Raw genomic sequence first — 16,966 nt, 5'->3', positions numbered from 1 at the left:
CAAAACTTATTGGGCTCTCAAGTCTGTCTAAAATAGAATATTTTGAGGGGCTAGAAAATATTAATGAGACTGACGCTCTGTTTTCCAGTGTTGTAGTCGAGTCCATGACCTTCGAAGCCAAGACCGAGTCCAAGTCATGGGTCTCCGAGGCCGAGACCGAGTCACAGCAGTCGAGGCCGAGTGGAATAAGGGTTCAAATACATACACAAAATGAATGGATCAGATTATTCGTCTGTTTATAACTCAAGTCAACATTTTTAATCTACAGCATTTCAAATTCTATTATCTTCAAAGCTATTTATAAGAAATAACAGTTCCAATCTCAGTTAGAATTAATGAAAACAATGGAGTTGCTGATCCGAGTAAATATTGAAAAGTGCAGAAGACAAAAGAATACAGGGAAGAATGCAAAATATAAAGTCAGGGTTAACTCAGGGTTTTTACTTCCTCCATAAAAACCTTAAAGACACTGCTGGACACTATTGGTAAGTGTCAAAGACTAGCCTTCACAGTTGGTGTATATCAACATATGCATAAAATAACAAACTTGTTAAAATTTGAGCTCAATCGGTCGTCGAAGTTGCAAGATAATAATGAAAGAAAAAACACCCTTGTCACACGAAGTTGAGTGCTTTCAGATGCTTAATTTCGAGACCTCAAACTCTTAATCCGAGGTCTCAAAATCAAATTCGTGGAAAATCACTTCTTTCTCGAAAACTACACTACTTCAGAGGGAGCTGTTTCTCACAATGTTCTTTACTATCAACCTCTCCCCATTACTCATTACCAAGTAAGGCTTTATGCAAAAAATAATTTTGAGTAATAACCAATAGTGTCCACTGCCTTTAAGTGTAAAACCAGAAGGGGTTTCCTCCCAAGGTGGAATTCGATAACACAAGACTGAGCCCTGAGTGACTGCTTGATTCATTCTGCATTCATCCCTAATGTGACCAGGTTTTTTTCTAAAAAACAAACAACACATCGGCTAAGTTAAAGCAGCAGCATCTAGGATAGTACACAACTGAGCCATGACAAACAGCGTATAATACACACAGGCAATTAAACAAGAATTTGGCTGGACCATACATCTGGAGAAGTCTGCACTTTTAGGTGTTTTTCTCGAAAGATAAGCAAATATAACAAGTAGTGATCAAGTTCAACAACAGATTAAAGTCGCACGGATGATTGTGCATCACTATAGAAGTAACCAATGACAGGTCAACATGGTGAGTAGTTTCATTGATGTTTGTGCTTCACCACAGAAGTTATCAATAACAGCTGACATGGTGAAAGATTTCATTGATGTTGTCGACATGGTGAGCAATATCATTGATGTTTGTGCTTCACCCTAGATTTCAAAGACAGGTCGACATGGTGAGCGATTTCACTACAGAAGTTATCAATGAGAGGTCAACATGGTGAGTAAGCTCACTTTCTTCACATGGTTACTTATACTACTGAAAATGTTATTTTCACTTTCTTCCCTACAGAATGTCAGACTGGTATGGTCCTTTTTGACTAGGCACCTAGTAAAAGAGTGCAGAGACGTTCCACAGAATTTGGGAAAAAAACCTACTGTCAAAAGACTCTGTTATGAATGTGTATTTATTAGTAAAGGGTAAGGTCACCTAAAGTGAAGGGCACTTGCTTTAGAAAATCAGAATGTGAATCGGAAAAGGGCAGTCCCACTTGGGAAACAGCACCATAACTACACATGAAAAGGAAATATTTTTTAAACTAGGCCAAAAACCAACAGTTGGCAAAGTGTCTTAGGTGAAATAAGAGATGTTAAAGGTGAGTTGGGACCAGTCATTTTTGTCCCAATACAAATTCTGTGGAACTTATTCCGCATTTAAACATCATTTAAGCAATTTTACAAGCTTTTTTTTTTAGAACATTTAAAATCTCACAAAGCAAGAGTCTAGTTAACATAAACACAACCCACCCAAGAATTTTTAAAACTTTATTCTTTACTTTCTTTAAAAAATAGACCTCCATTTTGAAAGTTGACCCTTCTCATTCAAACAAAGTTGGTCCCTCAGGAATAAAAATCCACGCCAGCAGTCTTTACAATTTTGATTAACTGGGGAACATATCCTCTCATCACTCAAAAATACGAAAGGAATTTATAAACTAAAAGAACGCCCTTGCAAATTTATGCTTTAAAATAATTACGAGGATTCAAGATTGGAAGGGACGAAGTGGCCAGTGATGGTCTCCGACCCAGAACACTTGGCGTGTGCTTCCAAAAAAAGGAAGAAAAACAAATAATAATAAAATATTAAATAGCAGTTTTTACACAGTAATTGATCCATCTGCGGTAAGATGTATACTCATAAAATGCAATTACTTGAACTTTAATCAATACGACGAGGACCTTGATAACATCTGCAAATAATTGTTTGATAGTCACAACACCGAACTGTTACTGTTTTCATTTTTTAAGTTTTAATTTTAGGGTTTTTTTTTTGGCAGGGGGATGATTGAGAAGGAGGGTACGAGAATTTCAACAAAGCACCAAGTCAACAACTTTCTTTAAATTCACAAGAACACTGGAATAATGAGTTTTAAAAAATACAGTCAAATTAATGGAGCACTGGGGAACTGTTTTTCCTTCTACGTGATTGTACGAACCTGTTCAGATAATTATCTCCTCATTTTTCCCCTCGCTCTAGACAAATTGAAAAAAGCGAAGCCACAAGACTGTATAGACCTCTATCATGCTGCCTCCATCTTGGTCATGTACCTCGTGTCGAATAACAACAATGAATGTTCATAATCATTTTGCAAATAGGAACCAGACTTTTTTGTTCTTCCAGCCACAGTTTGGTAACATTGATATCAATGGGATAAATTCAAGATGGCTGCACCATGATAAAGGTCTATAGTGAGCTCTACACACAGAAATGTTAAATAGAGAGTTGTACAATTTACAAGTAGTAGGTTTCATAAAGTGTTTCCCCCTCAAAAATCAAACTGTGCACCACTATCTTCCAATCACTTCCTTATCTGCTATTCAAGACGGGAAAAAAGAAAGAAAAAAAAGAGAGTCACAAGACTGTTTTTATTGTGCTACACACAGATGTTCGGAAAGTTGTACAATTTACAAGTAGTAGGTTTTTTAAGGTGTTTTCCTCTCAGTACAACAGAATCAATTCTCTATCTTCCAATCACTTCCTTATCTGCTTTTCTGTTTTATGGTATCTTGTAAAAAAAATTAAGGGAGGGAGGGGGGGGGGGGTTATTCACAAACTATGAGCTCAAAATCATGTTAGCCACCATGGGAGTGTTGCAATGTAAGTTTTAACAAAATCCCTGAACTGCCAAATCTACATGAAGTGCAAAGTGACAGAGGTTTAACTTTCACAAAACATGATTACACTTCTTCAATGATCCATGGTTGATTTACTGCCCCTCAAAATCCTGTCGGTGTTTCGTCAACAACTGGCCCCAATTTAAAAAAAAACCTGTAAGCATAAAAAACTTGCCAAGCACCAAGCACCCAAAACTCTTGCTTAGTAAAAATAGGTGACCAGCCAAATTATTGTACGTTGACCATTGGTAAGACTGGTAACCCACTCACTTCTTGCTAATCAAGGGATTTTGCCAAGCAGAAATTTCTCCTTAACAGCTTTATAAGATTGGGCTCTGGTTATCAATTTTGTTACGCCTTGGCAAAGAATGCTGCCCCCCCCTCCTTCCCATCTTGCAGATAAGAAAATGATTGAGAGATATTCAGAGCGGTGATGTAGGAGGAGCGAGATCTACTCCTCATCACTGGAGCTTGAGCTACTTGAGCTGGAGCTGGATGAGGAGGAAGAGGAAGAGCTTGAAGAAGTCTTCTTCTTGATCTTAGTCTTGGCCTTGTACTCGGCCATCGCCTGGAAAAAAAATACAAATAAACGTCATCAATTAAAATGCACTTTACTGGTTTACACAAGATTCAGAATGCATCAGAAGAGGTTAAATTCTAAACAAGATATCCTGAACCTAAAGACCTGCAGCCGATTTCACGAAATGGTAGGACTAATTCTAACCCGAGTTAGGACGAGTTACAAGTCCTAACTTAGGATGGGTTCAATGCGTCCAACGTATTTGGATACGGAACTGAACCCATCCTAAGATTAATCTTAAGTTAGGAAGAGTTTGGTAAAATTGACGGCAGGTCACACAGGCCCGATAACGAGAACGAAAACGTAACAATGCATGCCCTCGATTGGTTGAGACCTCAGAATTAGATTTTGAGGTCTTTAAATCAAGCATCTGAAAGCACAAAACTTCATGTGACAAGGGTGTTTTTTCTTTCATTATTATCTTGCAACTTCGACAACCAATTGAGCTCAAATTTTCACAGGTTTGTTATTTTAGACAAATGTTGAGATTCACCAAGTGAGAAGACTGGTCTTTGACAATTACCAATAGTGTCCAGTGTCATTAACTCACCTTCATGTATCTTTCCTTATCCTGGACGGCTGCCTTGTCAAACTTGGCTCTCTGGGTTGGAGTAACATTCCTCCACTGTTCGGCCAGCACTTGAGCGATCTTGCCGATGCCCCACTCTGGGTTAACAGCTTTAACTTTGGATCGTTCCTCATTACTGTACAGGAAAAATGCAGACCTGGGGATATGGGGAAGAAAAATATGAATAAATCAATGAGTGATTCTTGCACACAAAAGAAAACTATGAAATAGGCTTTGCTTCAACTTCACAACTAAGATTAATTTTAAGACATGTTTTGAAATTTATTGCTAAGCTTTGACTTTGGACCGTTCCTCATTATTGTACAGGATAAATGCGGACCTGAAGAGATGGGGAAGAAAGACATGCAGAAATCAATGTGTCTTTATTGCAGAAAAATAGAGTATTTAATAGGCCTGGCATTAATTTCACAAAAAGCTATTTATTAAGATTAATTTTATATGTGTATCAATCTAATCTTGATTGCTAAAAAAATGGGATGGTGCAATACAAACTACTACAGCAAACTGGACAACTCATATTAGTGTTTTTAGAGTCCAGACTCGATACCTCATTCGTGTAAGGAAAATAATTGTTATTATTTTCATTCATAGAGGGGGATCTCTCTATGAAGGAAAATTAAACTTTCTACTAAAACATTTAAAAGGGCACTAAAGCAATGACAAAGGGCATAGAGGCAACTGCCCCATTTAAGTATCTGGCCAAATATAACAGTTAACAATTACGACACAAATTGTTATCCAAATCAAGCCATAGCCGTAGCCCCCTATTTGGACTTGGCCTAACATTCGCTTGTCCCCAACGCCTTGCTTTAACCAAAGGCGCTGGGATGGGCAAATGCATCAAACACGCTCATTGTTTTAATAATGCGCAGTCCCATCATGCAACACACTAACACTGCACCATATATTTCTATGCACTGTACGCATGACGTACTTCCTGAACAAGAATCTGTGCAAGTGATTAGCCCATCCCAGCGGTTCTGGATAGACTGGCCGCTGGGGCCGAGCGAAGGCCTAACACTACATCTTACAGTGAGATGTGTTTCTGACAATAGAGGTCAGCAAACAGGTCCTTTCCAAACACTTGTAAATTACCACTGCTGTGATCTCACTGAGCATTAGCCAGTCAGTGAATATACTGTACATGGAATAGAAAATCTACTTTCTCTATTATGGTTTTTAAAAATAATACAGTCAACTCTTGTAACGCGCTCACTGGAACTGGCTAAAGTTCCTCTTTGTAACAGGAAAGTTGTCATTTGAGAAGACACCAAAACGACGAAACACAGAGAAGAAACTAGACTCCAGAATGTACTCTTTATAAACAGAAACTTTTTACAAAAAGTGTTGACTGTAGTGGTCTTCAATCCTCTATCCTGGTACACTTTTAGAAGAACAAGGCAATTTGAGAAAAGGAGGGGGAAAAAGGTACAATTCAAATGTATCCTGTGATGTTGGGTAGAACTTGTTTGTGGTTGATTATCTGCCAACCTTACATTTGCCAAGTAACAGTTACTGATTTCTAAGAGATGTTAACTTTTGGCTGAGGTTTCATTGGGCTGAATTATACAATACAATACAATATAATACAATATAAAAGGCATTTGTATGTATACCACTATTTCATTTAGATCACAGTAGCTTGATGATACACATGACCCAAGAAAAGATATGGAAAGGGAAGTCCAAAATAATATGCATATAGAAAATCCCTTCTGAAAAAAAGAAGGCCCACGTGACAACAAGCATGGAGTACATGGATACTTCAGACATAAATAGGGATGTTAATTACATGTACAGTGTGGTAGAGCCACTTACAGGTTACGCTTAGGTGCGTTGGGGTCCTTTCTCTTACGGCGTCCCTTCTTCTTCTGGCCCTTTGGTGGCTCGTAACGGGCCATCTCACGCTCGTACCTTAGCTTGTCATGATCTGCGCATTCCAGAAACCTCTTCTTTTCAGACTCATCCATGGTCTGTTGGTAATAACACATCGGCACAACCGTTTACATGTACATCTCAAATAATAAATAACAATTCGCTCGATTCAATTGCCGTATTTCAAGTAGGCCTATGTTTAAATTGTTTACCCCCAGAAAATACAGTAGACAAATGGAAAAGGTCATCTGTCTTTTAAAATATTTTCTAAAAATCTCATGAATTAATTGCAAAAGCAAATTTTATGCAAAAGCAAATTTTTAACAGTTGACACCTTGCACGCATGTAACAAGCGGCGACTGTGCTGCATGCTCACCATTTTGGTGGTCAATAGGTTTACATGAAAACGGTGGTCACACAAAAATGCGCACTCCACTGAATATCGCAGCATTGACCACCAAAAATGGCACATCCAAGATTATTCTGATGACGTCAGGTGAACTGGGTCAGTGTCAGTGTATACTGTTTTTGCATCTTGGAAACCCGAGAAGTTAAAAAACTCAAATCGAGCTACCAAGATGGACGCCGCGCGGAAGTTAAATATGCCAGGTTTTAGAATTCTGTACTACATTTCTTCGAAGTCAGCATTCCATGGTTACTTGGTCTTGGATTCCACCTAGAATCCTTTGCCCATAAAGGTACTCACTGACTTGAATTATGAGACCAATAATATGTAGCACCTTATAATGGTTTACAATTTGCTGCGGTGAGCCAGAAACACCAGGGCAAGCCCCCCTTATCGTCTTAACATAGTGTCTTTTACATTCATTACACAAGCCAGTTTCTTCCGAAATAGGAAGCAATGTCTTGCGTAAGACACAATTTCACAAAGCAATTTAGTTCCTCGTAAGACAAATGTCAGTACATGTATAACAATAAAGATTGTATTGTGACATCACACTTTACTTAGCAAATAAGATTGATTTGCAGTTAAAGATGCTATGTCAGATTTTTGGCCCCAAACATTAAAAAGTAGATTTTTTTGAGTGAATGGTATTCAGAAGATTATCACCCGCTCTAACGAAAACAAGTTTAACTTTTACTTTTAATTGTTAGGAACCATGACAAAAGTTTAAAACGTTTTTTTTAAAACACATAAGAATTGGTCACGTGATATATTGTCGGGATCGCGACAAAAACTAATTTTGAGCACTTTACTTCACTGCTACTAATAATTGGCGGACTTTTTCGAGCAATGGCTCAAATGAAAGCTTGTAACTTTCTCGACCCCCATCAAAATACCTATTGAATTTTGAATCATAATTTTTGGGTCAAATCGGCAAAAAGTCTGACATAACATCTTTAAGATCAATCTTAGCTCTTTGTGAAATCAGCCCCTGGACACTTATCACAAAAGAGTGTAACATTCACAAGAAACTTTGTATACCTGATGGAAAAAACACTGATTTAAATATACTAACCTTCCATCTCTCTGAGCATTGCTTGGAGAACTGAGTGAAGTTCACAGACTGTCCAGGGTGGCGATCCTTGTGCTCCTCACGGCAAAACTGTACAAAGAAGGCATAGGAGGACATACGCCCCTTGGGCTTGTTGGGGTCTTTCCTGACCATGGTTGGATCTCAGGAATCTGTAATTGAAACAAACAAAATAATGATTATATTTACAACGTTGGTTTGCACATTCTTTATTTATTCAGAACCCATCCATGGCCAGGGTTCATTTGACAACAAGTCTTTGGTAGACTGCAATCATAAATGGGCCCAATATCATGGCCAAATTTTGCCAATTTCATGGCCAAATTCTGCCAAATTCTCGCATACAATCGCCATTCCCCTGCTTACTGTGCAAGCGCCGAATTTCTGCGCTAGCTGTGCGAGTGTAGAATGCCAAGTTACTTGAATACGCACGCAAGCAAACATTCACTGCTACACCTTGAAATAGGCTTGAAGTAAAGTGCATTATTCCAAGCTTTCGTAGGCGCCGGTTATTTTGCCATGCAATTGGGTCGAGGCCTTTAACTACACAGAGGCCATGTCTGTTGCCCGGTATTAACTTCGATTTCAGTGCCCCTGTCAGATGCAATTGTGTCCGCCATGCAATACTGTCCGCCCCGGACACTTTTGCATATATGCAATCGTGTCCGGGGCTATGCAAAAACCGTCCAGTGGACATGTACATGACTGTATGTGCGCGCTCAAGCGAGCGTGCATGCACCGAACCTACGTTATGCAGCATGAATATTCACGTATTTTATGATTGCAGCGAATACCTAACAGCCGAACATTTCCCATGTCATTCATGACATGCACTTAGCTTGTAAAAAAATGGCAAACGTGTTCCGTCGACCAAGGGCGTTTAATTTACTGCAAGGACGGTTTTGCACGAGGGCGGAAACAACTGCATATGCAAATGTGTCCGGGCGGACACAATTGCACTATGCAGCAGTGTCCGGGCGGACACGATTGCATATGCAAAACCATCCGGGGGACATTATTGCATATGCAATAATGTCCGCCGAATAGTATTGCATAGAGGACATAAAATTGCATGCGACACCCCTTCTAAAGTGTTCACATAAATTTCAAGATTTCCAATGGAATGGCTTTTAACAAAATGATAGTTGCCGTGCCCTCCATATGGTTAAATAAATGGTTTAAAAAGGGTCAGTAGAGCCTTGCTAAATGTACATCAAAATAAAAACTTCCAGTAGACATGCATTTATTCACCCAAAACTTTGTTTGCTCTTTGGCAAGTTTCAAGCTTACTATAATGTTTGTTCAGTGCAATTTCTTTACTTCAAACTTCTATGGACCTTTTGCATTGACCGACATAATCACACTGCCATCTTGAAATGATGTATAAAAAAAACAATGGAAAATGCACATCTTTGTTTGGGACGCACACAAGATGGGCTAATAAGCAACCTCAGAATGGCCTTTACACGAGAGTGCCCTACCCCAAAACACATCAGGTGCATAAGGTATTGTTTTCTTTTGATCATCAAATTTATTCATTGTGTGAAAAAGAAAAATTCATCAGATTTCAATATCTTTTGGATTTTTTTTTCCTGAGGGTACTGTTCAACTATGAAGTACAGTGTAAATGTACATGTTCATGTATACAGCTTCATTTATTTTTATTTTTAAAACAACACACATTAAAAAGAAGTGAACACTCAGACATTTCAGACTTCGATAAAAACATAAGCTTTAATTTCCAAACTCAATCCTTTCCAAAACAAACACACACATATGAACTAGTGTAGCTGAACAATATATTATTCACAGTGAGTGCAACAAAAGAATTCAAGACCAGCTCTTAGCTCAAAGAAACCACATTGGACAATTTCTTTGACAAATTTCTTTATCACAGAACATACATGTATTAAGTTTGATTGATCATCAACAGGTCATTTTGCAAACGTCTCTTCAATCATGTAAATGCAGAAACTTCGTAGCTCAAGTTCGTCTTCCCATGTGGGATTAACATTTAATGTTTTCTTAATCCTTGAAGAACTCCATGATGAATTTGGTCACTAGATTTACTCAAGCACCATTTGGAACACATGTTGGCCAAGAGCAGTAAGGTTTCAAAACACATAAAGACCAAGTTGGTTTTACAAAAGGAATTTATGTCTCATAAGTTCTTTCTGTTCCCAAGGCAAAGACGTATTATTGATTTTTCGTTTTACAAAACCAATCAGGGGTGTGATGAAGTGGCATTTAAGTCTGAAACTCACATTCTGGGTGGTTCAGATTCCCAATATTTTCAAAGAAATTTTCATTTAAAAACTAAATAAAAATGTTAAATGCGCTTTTTTGAATCAAAGTTGAACGATAAGGAACTACTTTGGTCGTCTTCTTCAGATCTTGATTAACAATATTCGGAAACTTAAAGCTCACATAGCTCATCTTCAGGTCCCGACATTTGAAATGTTAAAAAACTTGTTCATATACATGTACTATCAAACGTCTTCAAAAAATCATCAATAAACAGCTATGATAAATTTACAACTAAAAGAAACTGGTTATGGTCACCCATTGATCACAGTTAATTGGTTGGATCCACCACTGAGGGCCTTCAAACAGTGCTATGTCATTAAGCCATTGATAGTCTGGAACCCGAATCAACCTAATCATTGTAAACACAATCATTTTAAACACAATTTAGATAAGACTTAAGAGGCAAACTTTAACAATTTGGTAAGCATTACTAACCATTATCAACAACACTAACTAGCATCAAATTATGCTGCCTTTCGTACTGTATAATTAAACTCTTCAGTTTTCACTTGCAAAACTGCATATTCTGATGATGAAGTAATAATGAGGTATTTTGTATCTAAACACATTTCATAAATGGCTCTTTTTCACAAACAGTGTCCCACAAATTAATGGGCCGTGTGTTGCCAAACTATTGGTTGCCTTCCTTCACGGGGCACTGAGTGCATTCATGTAAAACTTACACACTGGCCTACTTCAGCATAATTGTACACATCTTTAAAAGGGTGAAGATAACTTACAGGTCAACAAACGTAAAACTATCCAACTACGAAGTAATGTGAAAATCTATGGTAAAAAAAAATAACTCTTTAAGATTTTCAATTATTATTTAGGGTAAAGGCGCTATCTGTTGCACTTTCACTATACAAATGTCAACTCTTACTGTTGCATGACTGTGATTCAAAATAGGACGGCAAAGGCTTGGTTTTTACACAGATATCTCTAGCCTGGGTCTGGTCAAAGGTCACATGAAACAACACATTTGTTCAGGGAAAGCACACTGCGACAGCACCTTTTAACGAGTCACGCATATGTAGCAGCTAAAATAGATAGCAACATTTTTTAAGAACAAAATGGTGACCAACCTTTTACACATGAAAGGAAAAACTATCAGTTTGGGGTCCTTTTTACAAGTTATTTCAAATTATTTTTACACGACAGATACTTTAAAACGACCATGCTTAACAATTGTCAAGGTAACTTTAACCCGTTCTTTTTCCAGTCAGTACCCTCCTCCCCCATATAGGTATTTCAATATTCCTAGTCTCTTTTTGTTTTAGTTTGAGACATTTGAATGATAGTAACCATTATTAATTATTTTAAAATCCATTCCGAGTAAAGGGGACAAACTTGGATACATTTTGAGGGGGAGGGGAACGGGGGAAACTTTTTTTCAGATTTCCCTGATAGTGGACGCTCTCTGGTTGACGACTTTTCATTTACTCCTCATCACTGGAGCTTGAGCTACTTGAGCTGGAGCTTGAGGATGAAGAGGAGGAGCTCGAAGAGGACTTAGGTTTTACCTTGGCGGCAGTTTCTTTGTAGATCCTCATTGCCTGAAATGACAAAAACAAAATTCATGAAAATTTTGCATAGACTTTCTTACTTCCTTTTTTGTAAGGTTTCAAAGTGGCAAAGAAAATCACCTTACAGATCTCAGTAGGGGAAAATTGAGTCATTACCAACTGAAGAAATGGATAAGTAACACAAATCATTTATTGAAAAAGTTACTTGGAAAATGCTGCAAAATGTTTAACTTAACCTTACAATTGAAATAAGACTGATTAAAGAAGCAGGGGTGTCATGGATTAAGGGATTTGTGATCATGTGTTTGGAATGTTCCTCACTTTCTGTATCTTGAAGAGAAATCCCAAGACATTTGAATTCTTTGATTTAGGAAAGTACACTATCATGCAATCTCTCAAGAAAGCAATATATCTGTCTCTTCTTTAAGTTAAAGGAAAATGTCACTGGCGTGAATTTGTCCCCACCCCCTCCTAACAAAAATATATAATAACAATAGTCATAATCAAAATTAACAAAAAATAATATTTCAATGAATAAAAGTTGAAACATTTATTTATTGGTTTAAGCTAGACTATGGACAAAATAAAATCAATAAATACCTTGAGGTATCTTTCTTTGTCAGCAACAGCAGCAATGTCGTACCTGGACTTCTGTGGGGGCTGGAGCGTCTTCCACTGACCAGACAGAATCTTAGCAATATCACCAATTCCCAGTTTGGGATTTGTGGCCTTGATTTTGGGTCTCTCTTCATTACTGAATATGAAAAACGCCGACCTGACAGGAAAAAAAAACATCAAAAGGGACCACATTATAAAGGCGGTTGAACAAGTGAATTTTTTTAAATTAAATGTCTGATATTTTCTATATAAATTTCTTACTTAATTAGCAAAATTCATCTTTTCGGGGGATGATTTATCCCTTCTCAAGAATAAAAACACAAATGCTAGGCTACACAGACAGTACGAAAAGACATTGCCCTCTGCACTGTTGTGAAAAAAATGTTATCCAAGTACCTGGATAGCAGGCAAATTTCAACAAGTCCAAGTGTTATTTATGTTTACTCATGCATCTCAACTATGATGATGCGGTGATCGCACAAACGATGGAATGTTTGACAGCCATGTACTTTGAGCAAAACTGACATCATTAGTGCCGAGTCTTTTTGGTTTTTTATTCAATTTTTCTTCAAGGGGATATCATGTAAAATAGATAAAAAAAAACACTCAACTTACAGGTTACGTTTTGGTGCATTGGGGTCCTTCTTGCGGCGTCCCTTCTTCTTTTGGCCCTTTGGGGGAACGTAGCGAGCCATCTCACGCTCGTATCGCTGCCTGTCTGATTCAGCACACTCGAGAAACTTCTTCCTGGCTCCATCATCCATACCCTGAGAAAAAACAAATTGAGAAACATTTCAATATAAGTCAAAACATCTAACTGCAACAAAGAGTCCCTGCCTAAAACTTATCTCAATGATTGAACTGTTGAACCACAAATAAACATCAGAAAACTCATCTCAAGGTCTTTGACTAATAAACTGTCAGTTTCTGCACTTCTAACCAATAAACAAAACCAATAAGATCCGAATAAACATTAGTAAACAACGAATGCAAGGTAATTTATAAATAAACAACTAAAAAAAACAAAGAGTTAAAAATCATCATCTGGTGTCTCTTGGCCTTGGTGCTTCTTCAAAAGTTTCGAATGGAAGCACCCTTTGAAAAATGCAAATGGCCTTGCCCTCTCAAAGATGAAATTTCAGGCCTGTGAAACTGCTCTTGAAGTTCCATACAATCCAAGCTAAAAACAAAATTTCCAGGGAATACATACCTTCCATCTGAGAGAACAACTCTTGGAGAATTCTGCAAAGTCAACCGACTCATCCTTTACTTCCTCTCTGCAGTACTTCACAAAGAAGGCATATGAGGACATACGCCCCTTTGGCTTGTTGGGGTCTTTTCGAACCATGGTTGGCTTTATTTCTGTAGATTCTTGTTCAACTGGATGGAAAAATCATAAACAAGACAGAAATTTTTAAAATTTGAAAGAGTGCAGGTAAACTGATTCAATTAAATTTGATATACCTGTGCAACTATCAGAAGTATAAGTATTCTACACTTTACCACCAAACCCTCATTTACACAATGTACACCGTACCCTAATCTAAATTAGTAAAAACGTCATGAAAAAGTAGATGTTAAAATAACTCAAGTGTGAAGCTAACAATAACAAGAAAAATGTAAACAAATAAAAAAATTAATTCAATGATCGTCTTTTGAAAATTTTTAATTAATTAGTTAGACAGGTTTTCTGAAAAAACTTTTAACTTTTGAGATGTTACCTTGCAAATAATCCTCACTCACATTTTCATAAATTACTTACAGTAAACCTAATCTAAAATATTTCATTTGTACTTTTTACTTTTAACATTACTACTCTTCTCTCTGGTGCAACAAGGGGTTAGTAATACACTAGGTTTTTTAAAACAAGTTTTTTAGGCCACTTTTAGTCCATTCATCGGCCCAATTTCAAAGCTGCTCAAGCAACAGTTTTGCTTAACAATTTCCTGCTCAGCAGTTCTAAATTAGCACATTACCAGTGTGACATGTTATTTTCACTGGTAACCTTAACCTGGTAAGCATAACGTTACTGTGCTTAGCTACTTTTTTGTGCTTTAAAGCAGCTCTATGAAATTGGCACCGAGTTCGTGGCTATTGGAATCAATTCCGTAGGATAAAATAAGCTTGAACACCTAAGTCTAAACATAACTACTTGAAATCAGAACAAAATATGAGTGGTTACAGTTTCTGCTAGAGGTGCCATCCTACTGTGGTTGCTTGGTCCGTCCACCAATGGGCTTCCCTGCCGATCAGTGCCACTGAAATGCACGCGCAGTCGAAACCCCTAGCACTCATTGTAAGAAGCCAACTGTTTATGATGCACGCAGAGTTTTCAAATAATTACACAGAGAAGTCCTTAAAAAAGGGTCATCAAATTAAGTAAGCTTTGCTTGAAAAAGCAAATCGCAGCATGTAAAAGTTAATTTTTTAAACACCATGCATTGAAGGGCTTTTTAATGTCCTTGAAAAAAAAAAAAATAAGTCAACAGTTCAAGCTCAATTGCTCATGCAAAAAACTATTTTCTTTAAAATACTTGTTTTTATCATCCTTCGTTATCTTGGATTAATGTTGTCAATTTCCCCCTAACCGAGGTGGCATCTATCTAGCATGAAAACTGCAACCACTTTTTAATTTAAAAAGAGTATGTTCCATAACAAAGAAATGAATTAGAGAGAAGAAAAAAAACATAGAAGGCAATTAAATATTCAAAAAGTGACAATATATCAAAATATAGCCTTTAAACTAATTCATGATTGAGTGAAATATTACAATAAAGGCATAATTTTCTTTTTTTCAAAACTTCTGTTAACGTTAGTAAATTTGTGCAAAACAACAATGTCAATAATGTGAAAGCAAGAAACCAAAAATCATAATGAGACAATTTCATATTTATGTTGTCCAAGCCCCATAAGCAACCACTCATTTCTGAAATCACTGAGCCATCATCTGTTTAGAGGAATACCCGTTTAGAGCCACTGACAAAAATCTTTGAAAATGTACAATGAAAAAAAAAACCTATTGACTAACCCAACATGACTAACCATACACTTTATGCAAATTAGACACGTGCAACCACGCTACCGAAGAGTCAAAAACAAGTTCCCGAAATCACCTTAAAAACGAAACAAATCCCAACAAAAAATCCACTAAAATAGCCCTTCAATGTCCATGGTGGTTTTGTATTGAGACAGTACAAGCATTCGTTAGTATTAACCATACAACGAACACGTGCGACTGAGCAATGGGCCCAGCGACATGCAAAACATGTTTGTCCCCTCAGCGCAGACTTTGCATTTTTGACGTCGAAAAAACATGGAGGAAATCTCTCAGCGACCCCACCCGCCACAAAGCTGAATTCTAACGTGTCCAAAAACACCGTCTTGATAAACTTTTTGAAACAACCATGTCCATAAATCCATGTTTAAAGTGTCCGCGCTGGGTTCAGGATCAATTTAGTGCATATCCCATTGGGTTTGTATACGAAAGCGTTGAGTATGGGGAAAATATACAGCGGTGTGGGTATGCGAGTTGTAGTCGAGCAATGCTACAAAATGGCAGTTAAATCGAGGTCAAACAAAGCCCGAAAAACGACACCCAAAACAACCGCATACCTTTTCATGAATGAAAGTCCCCTTCAAATACCACTTTGGGGTGAACTATTGACATAAATCGAAAAATCATATCTTTATCTTGAAGATTGAAACATTTTTGGAATCGTCCCATAGGTTTGTATGCCAAAAGTGGAGTGTACATTGAGCAGTACGGGAACTTTTCGTGGTGAAAATGATGGTAGAGTTGTGCGCACTAACAACATGGCGTTGGGGTAACGAGAACGAAAGGGGTCACAGGAAACAAAAAGCCGTAACTAAAATTTAGCTCGACCAAAATAATTCAAATTTTCACTCACGATCAAATACACATAATTTGTTTGACTACACAGTTTTAAAGAAAATGTGACGACGGGTTTTTGAGAAAAATAGTTTTTCATTTTAGCATTTGCGGCTGCTGATTGTTAATCGTTGTGACAATGCAAGTCTCATGACACGCACGAAAAAACAACCCAAAAGCAGATTTTCGGACCTAAAATGCATCAGTTTGCCAGTAGTTTTTCGATACAGAAACAAATGCAATTCGTAGAACATATATTCACTTAGTGCAGAAAAATATTTGCTAAAATTTTCAATGTTTTTTTCTGACCACAGAAGGAAATTTAACTTACCTTATCCAAACTATTTGTAAATTTTCTTGGCTGGCTGTATACTGGAGACGCTATGTAGCATACGTGTGTATAATGCATATACACATACAATCAATGCACAACGCGGGCTGCCTGTACAAATTCCCTATACCCACGCTACTTATGCAAAGGCCTGCAGCAGCCCAAGGTAAAAAATGCCGCTCTGTGATTGGACAGTTCGAAGTTGGAACGAAGCTTCATCCAATGAAAACTCTTAATAGTGAACTCGTGGGCTATGATCTGAGTGCGCAACCACAAGAGTCATGTGATCCAATAAGCGCCAAATTACTTATGTAAATGAGCTGACCAGATGATTTACAGCTGTTTTGTGAGTTATTTCCTTTCATTTTGTTATTTTTTTGACAGAATCTTTTACAAGAAATTTTGATTGCTTTTACTTATTTTTACGAACACAGATGCTTAC

General features: G+C 37.4%; 1 protein-coding gene across 2 annotated transcripts; it reads right to left on the bottom strand.

The window, feature by feature from the left end:
* Window positions 1-231: 231 nt before the first annotated feature.
* Window positions 232-16,769, bottom strand: LOC139935695 (high mobility group protein 1 homolog). 2 transcript variants are annotated; one of them, XM_071930229.1, is made up of 5 exons: window positions 16,525-16,769; window positions 7,839-8,005; window positions 6,301-6,455; window positions 4,444-4,618; window positions 232-3,881 (listed from the first exon to the last, which is right to left on the bottom strand). In XM_071930229.1, exons 2-5 carry the CDS (start codon window positions 7,986-7,988, stop codon window positions 3,765-3,767), a joined length of 597 nt encoding a protein of 198 aa, XP_071786330.1. In that variant the 5' UTR covers window positions 7,989-8,005; window positions 16,525-16,769; the 3' UTR covers window positions 232-3,764. The 2 variants fall into 2 exon arrangements, with proteins under 2 accessions (XP_071786330.1, XP_071786331.1); XM_071930230.1 differs by lacking the exons at window positions 232-3,881; window positions 4,444-4,618; window positions 6,301-6,455; window positions 7,839-8,005 and adding exons at window positions 9,569-11,716; window positions 12,287-12,461; window positions 12,920-13,071; window positions 13,515-13,684 and having other exon boundaries at window positions 16,525-16,678.
* Window positions 16,770-16,966: the final 197 nt, after the last annotated feature.

Source organism: Asterias amurensis, chromosome 4, assembly GCF_032118995.1.
Source record: "Asterias amurensis chromosome 4, ASM3211899v1".
In the NCBI taxonomy this organism is placed as follows: Eukaryota; Metazoa; Echinodermata; class Asteroidea; order Forcipulatida; family Asteriidae; genus Asterias; species Asterias amurensis.
Note: the sequence above shows the minus strand (reverse complement) of the source record. Positions and strands in the feature narration are given on the sequence as shown.